This window comes from Pinus tabuliformis, chromosome J (genome assembly GCF_031772625.1).
Source record: "Pinus tabuliformis cultivar Carrire ecotype Pingquan chromosome J, CPIR1, whole genome shotgun sequence".
In the NCBI taxonomy this organism is placed as follows: Eukaryota; Viridiplantae; Streptophyta; class Pinopsida; order Pinales; family Pinaceae; genus Pinus; species Pinus tabuliformis.
In genome coordinates, this window is record NC_142295.1 from 541511536 (window position 1) to 541523702 (window position 12167).

Consider the following 12167-nt stretch of genomic DNA (forward strand, 5'->3'; position numbering starts at 1 on the left):
AGCGACTGTTGGCTATAGTCCGACCCACCCACGATAATGTTGAATCCAAAACATCTAGCTGATTTGTTGTCGTAATGACCCTATTATTCCCAGAGAACTCGTCCATCTATGTCAACAACTAATTTGATTATATGTTACCTTCCATCATCATTGTTGCCAAACCCAGACCCATTTGCCTCCCTATCACATCAATTTCATCAATAAATATGTTGTAAGGTGTCTTGACCTTTGCCTTCTTGAATACAAGGAAAGAAGGGGACCCTGGCTTCCCCCAAGGCCACCCAAGCCTTGCAACTCGTCAAGTCTCGACCTTGAACCTGTCCACCTATGACATTGTTGTGTGTTGTTCTGTCGACCATAATGTCAATCCCCACAGTACTTGTCTGTATTATCTAAATTGTTGGGTTGGTCCCTTCACTATAACAATGTCCCTTGACCGGCAATATATTGCAAACTAGGTTGGTTTGTGTATTGTAGGCTATCATGTGTCGTGGTAAGGTTGTTACCTTATAGTTGGGTTGTTGGCCACCACAGCTACCAACTCTTCACTCTTTCTCTTGATAGCTAGCCCACTCACCTATTTGGCCCATATATATATATATATATATAATATATATATATATATATATATATATATATATATATATATATATTATCAATCACTTGAAAAATCATCCCTCCATATATATATATATATATATATATATATATATATATATATATATATCAATCACTTGAAAAATCATCCCTCCATACCATTGTGCATGTTGTACGGTCAATAGTGGTCTTTGACCTGCGAAAAAAGTTAGCACCTCGTACGATCGCGACCAAACCTAGCTCTGGTGATCTTTGTACAAACTTGGTTGCTTGCGTTATTCATAAATTGATTTTTAGAGTTTGGGCTTTTGATACCATGTTAATTTTTCTTGAACTTAACACCTCACAATTCATTAACCTACCAAATTGCATATTCATGGAATAAATGCACGGGTAGATTCTTAACATAATTAGCAAAAGAAAAATTAAACAAGTAATCTCAATCACAATTAACACAAATAGATTTTAACCAATCAATAGTTATTCATTAGATCAAGCCTGGATTTGTCCTTGATCTCCTTGGTTGATCTATACCTCGAATATTGCACTTATGCACTTCCTATAAATCAGCACACTAGTGTATCACACTCCTCACTTGAGAAAATCCCTCTAACTTCTCGTCTCCCTAGCCTTGTTTTTGTAACTTTACATTAAGTTCAATCCTTAACCCTAATCTCCAAAGTGATTGATAGCCAAGATTAGATCTTGCCTCACTTGGGATCAATGACTGAGATTAATATAATCAATAAAGTAAATTACTTTAATTTTCCTAAGTATTTCTAGCTCAAAGACAACATAATTAATTATGTATTTTCCTAAGTTTAAAACTTAGGCTAAGGTACATTACCAACTTGCTCGCACTTGAAGAATTGTGTTAAGGAGATCTAGGTAACTTCTACATGCCTAGACACTTAGGCTTGTACAAAAGTACATGTTCAAGCTACAAAGATCAACAATATATACCCCAAAAGTGCATAGCTATAATTGGTTTGTACAACCTTCCAAACACACCCAAAAAGAGAGCCCCAATGCCACTGTTGGGTAATTAAATTATTAATTGGGACAAATTATCATTTATTAATCAATAAAGAAAAGCAATAAAGGACTGAACTTTAGGGAAAGACAAGGGAGCATATGTCTACACTTCACTACAAGTATCTTTGCCTCTTATAGTGATGGCATATTAATTGTAGTTTATTTCAAAGTTGTAACATACCATAAGATTTCAAAATCAAGTGTGAAATAATGCTCCAATCCCTAGGGAAAGATAGGTGCATCCAAATCTATCATGCATCGAGTTAAAAGTAAGGTTCTCTCTTATTTTCTTTAATATGGAAAATATTAAAACCAATTATATTGAAAGATACACAATGTTCAGAATACAATTAATATGTTCAAATTGAAAAGGTTAAAACACTAAATTGTACTGCCCAAAGCTGTTCATTTGCATAACTTTTAAAGTTCATTTCAATTTCAATATCAAGTTCTCAATCTGAGGAATTTATGCATACAAAGTTTGAAAGCCCATATCTCAGATCCTTTGTCATATATATTTCTTCATCATTTATTACCATGGCCTGTTAATCTGTTGAAATATCCAAGTCTTCAATATTTATTATTTCAATTTTTATTTATTCTTAAGGCTTTGCTCTGATCTTTTCTTATCTCTGTCCTGCGCAGTCTTAACTTTGTTGCACATGTTTCACTACTCCCCATTTCTTCCAAGGTGCCACTTTCTTGAATAAATTGTGTTTTCCAAATTGCCACAGCTAACTGAAGAATTACACTTCCATCCAGACACGTTTGAATGGGCTCTTCTTAGGAGAATGATGGTCACCATTGTTGAAAGAAAATTCCACTAGGGGTACCCAACATAAACTGGTTGAGGAAAGCCAGCTAACTCTTTTACCTTCCATAACCACGGTACCTATTTTTTTAATGATATGATAAGAATGTTGATTTGCACTTGATAGCTAATATTACTCCATTTGAAGTGGTAACTCCAGCAAATAATATTCCAAGATAAAAGCTATTCCAGTCTTCAGAGCCATTGCTATAATACAATTTGTCGCCTTGCTCTTTCAACACTTTAATACAAGATGCCGGAATATTTTTATTTACAGAGCACAATTAACCAACTTAATCAATACACTGCGAACAAAATGAGCAACTTTGCCTATTCTCTCTCTTGACCACCACCGCTCTTGTGACAGATTATTAATGTGTTTCCAACGTACCTGTGGAATTTCACCTCTTTCAAGCCACAGTACTGATTTTGACATAATCTATATGTTTCATCGCACAATAAACACTGTCCAGTGATTCAATTATTTTGTAGACTTCAGTTTTCATATGCACTTTTTGCAGTCTAATAACAAAAGCAAATTCACTGCTAACAACTTCCCAATATAGCTTTAGTAGTCTGCAATTGTAATCTTGTTCCCATTTCTTGAGCAAATGATGAAAGACTCGAGAGCGGTAACTGTGTACATGGCGCATTTCACCAAATTGAAGAAATAAAAAAGAATGGTTAGCTGGTTACAAGAAATTAATGTTACAACTGCCTGAAATAGCTGATGAGGATTTACAGGTCAATCTTCGATCCATAAATGTTTCGTAACTCCTTGCTTACAAGGAAAGGTGAACTTGTAATTGAATCTATTGTACATGATATACCAAAAGATGATGTTATTCTCCAGCATAGGCTTTCACTATGCTCTCACAACATTACAGAATTTTTGTGAAATGTAAGGTAATTTGCACGGAACCAGCAACAACAAATGTATGCCTACACCCAATAGCTGAGATTGTTTTAGACGAACTAAACAGCCTACTTAGACCCTTCTTGCAAGGTGTGCCTTCCTGGATTAATATCAAATGGGTTTAACAGTAGTCATCATTCTGAGCCATAGGCCTGAATCCTGATAGCTGTCCGTGATTGCCTCAATCTCATGCTACAGTGCCTCCTCATTCCACCATAGTGGAGATTAAAGAAATCATACATCAACTGGCCCACTTAAGGATCCACTCAAGTGTAGTACATCAGAAAGTAGTAGGGAACTTGAGTGTTGCATGTTCTCTTAATTTACAGCAACCCCTGTAGTTGCCCTTGCAATCCCTTGCACGTCGTACTTTTCATAGACTCGCAAACGGTTCTCAGTCCACCACTGCTCTGCTTGTCTTTCACTGAAACGCTTTCGGCTGCAAAATGTCATTTTCAAAGAAAACTTATCAAAACTATCTTCCACAAAGAAGCATGATAAAGAAACAGAATACAGCAGGAAAAGAAGTGCCAGGGAATGGAGGCAACAAAAAAAGTATTATAGTCATTTTTCTCTCTATTGTTTGATATTGCTCTATTACTATTGCCACTAGTTGATGATATACTAAACACAACCAATTCGATACTCTTCAGCAAAGTAGCTGATAAAATAAAAGATGATTACAAAAAAAATATTTCTTCATCACTAAATCATAACACTCTCAAGAGCATTATTAGCTTGATTTCAACGTACAACCATTTAAGATGTCAATGCCTGCTATATGGAAAACCATCACTTATAATTCCTCCCTTGTTTTCTGATTATAATTTCAATGTAAAATAGAGGCTCTCACTAATGAGAACATTTCCTTGTACAAAGTATGTAACTTTGTTTCATTTTTGAAGCTCTTGAACTGAAGCCTCAGTCCCAGAAAATAAGAACTCTCTGCTTTGATGAATATGATAACATCTAAAAAAAAATACTTGAGACAGCAATATCATTGAGGCATCGACTTTCCTTTAGGACATATTAATCTTAGATGGAGAACAATAATCTTGGACTAATAAGTAAACTAGTTAGAAATAAAAGTATCTCTTGGTCTAACTTCAATATTTGTTCCAACCAATTCAACAGAAATTCAATGAAAAGCTCAGCTTCACAAACAATCAGGTGATGCTGAAGTGTACGAGTTCAACTCATTAAAAACTCAGCAGCAGAAATCACTCAAAATGAGGGTTTTTCTTTTTCTTTTTGGCATTTATATTTGAGGTCGGTGAGTTTTTCCATCCATCTACCAGTGGGACTTGTTGAGCAGCAAATAACCCACGAGCTACCCACAGGTCAAGGTCCTCTTTCATCCTTTGTGTCAGAAGTATGACAATCTCATTCCAAATGATTTACCTACAGGGTTACTTCCTTGAACAGAAGTACATCCTCAAATCTAACTGGTCAAAGGAATCCACCAGATTAACCAGATCCCAGACAAATTCAACCATGCTGAAAAACAGATGGAAAGCTAAGTCACAGAACATGAGAACACAGGACACGGAGGACATGGAATTACGAGTACCCTAATATGAGACATTGTGAGATCAAACCAAGACATGGGGGAAACACACACAGGTGTGTGCGTGTGTTGCATTGATTTTTGGGACAGGGGAGCAGGAATGAGGAGACATGTCGCCGGGATGGCTAGAGCGCTTCTCCAAATTTTTCAGGGGATGACAGGTTGGGGACAGCAATTACATATATATATATATATTTATTAAAAATTCATAAGTCATCATTAACAGTTGTAGTTGCATCAAGCTTGTAAGCATAACAAGAGATACTATATAATATTATGCACAGCTGTTCACTTGCCAATTCTGAAAAAGCTCGAGCAATTTAGAAAAAGGACCGAATAACATTCCATTATTGGCAGCTAGATATGAGCAAAATGCAGATTGGGTTTAGGAAACTTAAGTGCAAGTATTTTCAATTTGCAATAAGGTCCATGAAGAGCCCATGAGACAGAGAACTGTCTCTATATCAAATTGTCTTCCTCAGTTATTGTTTATGATGATCATATTAAAACATAAAAGGCATTCCCTTCTCGATAAGTCTTGTGTACTCTTATAGCTGTGTTGAAAACCACTGTAAAACACTTTGGTTCTATAAAGATATTATATTCATATTTCAGATTAAAAAAATTATTTGAATGTGAATTTATTCAAACATTTAGTACTCAATCCAAGTCACTACTATCTGATTGTTTTCACAATGTTTGAGGTTGAGATGGTGAAAGCATTGGACTTGAATGAATCCTGGAAACCCGTGTACAATATGTAAAAGCTGAGATGGCCGGAAAAAAGAGAAGAACAAGAGAAATAACCTCCAGGATCAGCCCTTTTAAATGTTAAATTTCCCATTTTCTTGACATGGAGAATTTGTTTGTTGTCATGTTGTTGTCAAAAATACAATATTCAAATCACTGAATCTCAAATTTAAACCCATCATACGAAACCCATGATTTGAGTTGTGACTTTACAACAGATTTAGATTCAGTGCAATCCAAAAATTATGGATGGGAAAAATAATCATATCATTCCATCATCAATGTCCATGATTGTAAAAACTGAAGATATATGTTTGGAATATCCCTGAAATCTGCCCAAAACATTCCTGAGAGCTGTCTAGAACATCCCTAAAATCTACCCTGAATGTCTTGGGGATGACTAGAATATCTTTGGTGTTGAAAATATGTAGTTGCGGTCTGTATTTGAAGTCTACAAGTCAAGAGAAAAATATGTTATTTTATCGCTGTTCCAGTCGGCCTCAAGATGACAGGTCAACCCCACCTCATGAAGGGGTTTGACCCTTCCTCAAAAACCTACTTCCCTGGACATGTATATATTGGCAACTCGACCTCCTCATTTGGCATCCATCCACAACAACAATACAGACCTGTTCAAGGAGTTTGTGTCCACACATGCGAAGGAAGAAGACAAGTTTGACCTCTCCTTTCTCTGCGTTGAATTGGATTTTTGGAGCTGCTGTTGACCAAATCTTTGACTGGCTATTGGACCAAATCTTGAAAAAATCTTTGAGGTTTGACCAAATTTCTGGGAAGAAATTACATCATGACTGGATTTGACAGCAGGTCAAACTGGGCAGTTTGACCAAAATTTTCTGTGGAGCAGATGGGCCAAAATTTGGCCCTCTTTGACTGCAGTTGACCAGGAGTAGCAGAAGGCTGAATTTCGGTTTCTTTGACCAGATCTGACTTGTGAGAAAAAGTTTGACTCTCTCTCCTTTGACTTGGTTTGACTTGGAATTTGTAATGGTCAATGGGGTGATATGTTGACTGGATTTCAGATGTACAAATTGATTTGAATTGGACAATTACTCATAAGAAAAGGTTGTTGGGTTTTTCCCCTGGAGTAGGGTTTTCCCAAGGTAAATTTGTGTCTCTTGTGCATCTTTACTTCCATTGTGATCTCTATTGCTCTAGTGTATTTATGGTTGAAATTTTCTGTAGTATAATTTATTAATGATCTGAATGTGCTAAGAATATTAAATTATATCATTGGAAGTAATTATCTGCAGAAAATTGTGCTTATCTTAATTGCACCTAAAATTCAACATTTGAGGACATTTCCTAAGGATCCCCAAGTCTGCAAAACTAGGAAGACAAGGTACCTGGGTTTTCTTTATTTTATTATTATTAGTATTTTGGGGGGTGAGGGTCCTGTGCAATACACACACACATAAAGAAATTATATATATATATATATATATATATAGATAGATAGACTAGAGAGGATGGTTCCCTGTCCAACTTAATACACACCACAAATTACCAATACAAAAATGAAATATAGACATAAAGATCCATTTTAGAAACTAGAACATTGACAAAATAGTGATGCAACTAGTTAATACATCAATGATAAGTCATCAAAATCAAAATGTATTACATAGATATCAAGTTATTGATACTATAGATGTGAATGCCAATAGAAAATACAAAATAGGGTAGATACCAGAACCGTAGATGGAAGAATATCATCGCTAATGGTTATCAGTAGTCCTCCTCCATGTCAAAATCATCAAAATCACCATCACTACCACTACTCTCTCCTCCATGATCCATCCTCCTCCTCCACCTTCATATCCAATCTAAGATGTGCATTGGTTGGTGTGGATGACCCCTCAAAAGGACCACCATCATCAGAAGTGACCAGCTCTAACATTAAGATCCAAGTTGGCAACACTTGTCCAAACCTATATCATTAGGGAACACGTCCAACATCTTTGGCTTTCCCTTCAACCATTCTCTCTACCCTGTACTATTCCATCCTGCTTTTCTTCAAACCAAACAAATTCCCATAAGTGCTCTAAGACCTCTCGCAACAAGAAGATGAAGTAATGTGAGAGTGGGGCCTCATGGCTAAATGTTATAGAATAGGGCGTGCTATGTCATGAGTGGGTTGGAAATCTATGTCAAGGCCCACCATTGAGCCAATCAATACTATAGTAGTTGGGATTCAATGAGTGAGCCAAGCAATGCAAAGGTGTACGATTCTAATCCCATCTAGTGATAAGAATATCTTGTATGGTGGTGAATACGATCTCCATTGATGTCCCATACTCATGGCACTCATTCTATAAATAACAATTTTCATAGATCCAATCATGGAATCCCAACTCTCATAAACGTCTCCTAAGCTAGACTCGTCAATGTCTACAAACCACAACAAATATGATAGGGTCCATGAACTTAATGGTAGGATCTACCTTGTCTCACCAAACATCGTCAACATTTGTATTCTAGACCTTTTTTTGAAGAATTTTGATCTGCCTCTCTTCAAAAAGACCCAAACTCTGAAATAACCATGGCCCCAAGAGCAGTCTTGACTCTTGACCTCCCTTAACCTCGTAAGTACAATGAATGAGAAACCAAACCGAATATTTGCAATCTTCAACAAAGACAAGTGTGTGTACTTTTTATAGATTGTGAGGACAATTCGATCGTTTTGTTCCAAATTGCAAATATGGCATGCCTCATCAATAACACGTCCATCGATGTCACATATGAAGCAATAGATTTATGTGCTAAATTTAAAGAATGAATAATGCAAGGTGCTCAGAATATCTATTAAATATTTAGCTTCCACAACCATGCCAACAGCCTGTTGCCTTAAAATCTAGCAAGTCTTGTAAGAGGGCATATAAGACAAAAGCTAGACCAAGGGACATCACTATGAGGTGGAGGCCCATTGTCACCACAACTCACCACCTCCTACTCTTAAGTAGACTTTCACCACAAGGGAAGCTTCCTTGTATTGGTCACCTAATAGGTATTCAAAGTCTATGGCTTAGAGGTGACAAAGGATAGGCTCAAGAATGGCACTCAACTTAAGGACAAGGTTCAATCCAACAAAGACAAGGAAAAGCGTGCACTCCAAGAGGCCTATCTAGGGAACTTATGACCTAAGTTATAAGGATTAAACAAGGACAAAGGCTTACCAAGGTGCATAAGGCCAAGAAAAGGCTTGTTAAAGATATGATCAACAATTGGAGCAACAAGCCTTCAAGAAGCCCTAAGTTGAAGCCTAGGGTTAGGTTAGGGTTTACCCTAGGGAAAAATTACCTAGGGCTTATGATGTCAACCCTGAAATGGCAAAATTTACTGTGGAAAAGAATGGATTTTGATGAAATGAGACTAAAATTACGTGTACAACCTCACCATAGGCCAACACACTCCTAGTTGAATTCAACCCTATGCCCTATCCTAAAGACTTGCCTTGAAGGGTAAAAAATGTGAGGGAGAGAGATAAAAAGGGTTTCAAAAGAGTTTTTTCTATGGTTTTATCACCTAAAATGTTTTAAAAGAGATTTTATATGGTGTGATAACCTATGTGGATGGCTAGTGCTTGATCCTTGGGTGATGGAGTCTAAGGGAGACCTACTAATGGAAATATAAAACCCTAGTATGGAGTAAGGGCAAGAAAAACCCTAGTTTTCAAAACCCTAGCTATCACTTTATGAGGGGATAAAGTCATGAAGAGAGATTAACATGAAGATTCATTCAAGGGATTGCCATACATTCTTTTAGTTAATACATGCAATACTTTGCCAAGATTCCATAGAAAAATATTCAATAAAACTAGCACATAGAAACCCTAACAACAACCATTCCATGCAATAACCATTCAAAAAATAATCAACAATAAGAGTACTTACAAGAAATGCATGAACAAGTCCTTTATTATCCCAAAATGATGTCTCCACAACAAGAGCTAGTCTCCAAAAGCAAAATCTCCACAATAGATCACATCTCCACAAGAATACAAGACACTTTCAGCTAGGCCGAAATCCTCTAAGGAGGTTGAAATACTCCACAAGTGATGATGAGAAACAAGAATGAGGTGACCTTTATTTATATGAGGTCTACCTCAATTAATTTTAGCTAATGAAGCCCCTAAAACAAGTCTGCCATGAAATAAAACTGGAGTTCCAACCTGTTGACCTCTACTGGTCAACTACCCATGCAGTACACCCCCCTTTTCTTTACAAAAAGGGGCAGCACCTGATCAGCGTGTCTGTGCCATCCTGCAGTCATCAGCAGCTTGATCATTTTGATTGTAAACCCAGTCTGCATGTATTAATTGTAAATAATCTTAGCAGACATAAGTCATGTATGTGAATTGCCTAGGTGGACCTAACTTTCTAGTGGTAATCTACGTCCCGGAAGATTTTTCGTCTCACCGATCCATGGATCGACAGAGTTTTCCTTCAAACCTGACCCCAAAGCCGAGATGGATTTTGTCATTGGAATTTTAGGAGAATCCTAGTGTGTTGATCTGCTAGATTATAGTTGTGTCGCAGAACTGGGTGATTTGTGAGGGTCTGTGTTAAAGGGGTTTTCCCCCTTAAGATGTAAATTTGTAAAAGTCATCATGAAATATGTCTGGAGGGTCGAAAAAAGTTTTAAATCCCCTCATGAGTCCTAAGTCCTAGGTCCTAGGTGATGTTTCCGAAGGCTTAGTTCGATGATCCATTTTAAAATGAATTGAAAAATTAAAAAATGAATAAAAATAATAAAATAATAAAATAGATAAAAAATTAATAAAAAATTAAAATAATAAAACAAATAAAAAATTAAAAAATAGAGCAAAAACCCTAACTAATAAAATAATAATATTTTAAGTGAATGCATGCAAAATATTATTTTTTAATAAATCGACGGATAAGATTAAGAGATGTCTTGATCCTCATCGACGGTCAAGATCATTTCAACATGGATCACTCGAACTAGCTGTTGGAGGCATTTCCTTTAAGTAGGGTGCTAGGGGTCATTTTCAGATTATAAGATCTGTGAGTCTGGTACTGAGGAAGCTCTCTTGTAAATCTGTTTCTGGTTAATAAAAGAAGACTTTGGGGTCCATATCTTGCTGGTGTTACTCTCTTGAAATGCTGTGAGATTGTTTAATTTTCTGCATATGTTATTTTCAGCCGTTAATAATAGCTTTTTGTAGAGTATTGTGAGCACAGGTATCTTGTTCACTTGCTAGGGTTTGAGTGCTGTTAGGGTTTCTGAAGTAATGGCAGGTATCTCCATTATTTTTTGAGATCTAGCAGCATTCTTGCCCTCTTTACTGATGGTTGTTCTGAGGTGTGCAGGAAACACCTATTGAAGAAAATTGTGGGCGTTAGGGGAAGTTCTCGGCTGAACCAACCAACTCCCACAAGCATTTTTTGCTGAGCCCAGTTGGATTTGATCCTGGGTCTATCATTCAGTTTATTTTATTTATTCGCATGAGAGATTTTCTGAAGTTCTTCACAGTGAAAACCTTAAATTTTTATTCTTAAAATGTTTTCTGTGCTTATTGATGAATCTGGTTGTTAAGGGGCCAAATCTGTAAATTAATCAGCTGTTTTTCAGGGTTTCAAATTTTTTTTTAATTAGGGTTTTATTTTCTTTTTGCAGTTGCCCAGGATCGGCCCACAGGTGACTCTCTCAGAATTTTTTGATGCAGGGTTCATAGTTAAATCTGAATGCAATCAATTTTATGTGTACACAGCCTGATTTCAGAGTGGCAGACAGAATTCAGAAGCACGTGTTGGGCATTATAGCAAAGTCGCCATCGATCACTGCGTATCAGCTATTGATTCACGCATCCCCATTCACTGCTTCTGCTATCAACACGTCACCGGGCAAGGGCAATGTTTTACAACTCGGACTCGGACTCGGACTCGGCCGAGGATCGACTCGGACTCGGTAATGACTCGGCCGGCTCGATTTCAATGACTCGGTCGTTGTAAAAAATACATTAAATATTTATTTTTTTTATAAAAAAACATAATTTTAAATATTTTAAACATAATTTTAAAGATTTTCATTCAAGTTTCCAAACACACAACATTATAATATACATGGAAGACAACATATGATCAAAGTAGGCTCATGAACCAATCCATTATATCAAAATGGTACGGTGTACCCAATGGCAATAGTAAATACATAGTCAACTGTAGTCTGTCATACATGATCAAAAACTCAAGAGTCAAAACAAAATACAAATAACCAAGGAGGCTAGTAGCTACTGCCAGAGGAGCCAAGATCATCTCGACCAATCTCTGGATCATCATCATCAGAGTCAGACAAGGGGCCCCATGGCTCCTCCTCATCATCATCGTCTCCAACTGCAACTGTAGAAGTGGTGCCAGTACCACTAGGCTGTGCAGCAGATGCAAGCTGAGATAGAGTACAAATGCGGCTGCGCTTCTGTCGTGGCTGAGCAGAGGAAGCACCTACAACTG

General features: G+C 36.9%; 1 protein-coding gene across 1 annotated transcript in view; it reads right to left on the reverse strand.

Moving 5' to 3' along the window:
- Positions 1 to 3020: 3020 nt before the first annotated feature.
- LOC149228155 (PH, RCC1 and FYVE domains-containing protein 1-like) overlaps positions 3021 to 12167 on the reverse strand; it is a 176568-nt gene continuing 167421 nt past the window's right edge. Inside the window, exon 9 of the mRNA XM_089378061.1 lies at positions 3021 to 3798. Within this exon, the coding sequence (XP_089234187.1) occupies positions 3678 to 3798 (121 nt within the window). The 3' untranslated portion in view covers positions 3021 to 3677. The remainder of the gene's footprint in view (positions 3799 to 12167) is intronic.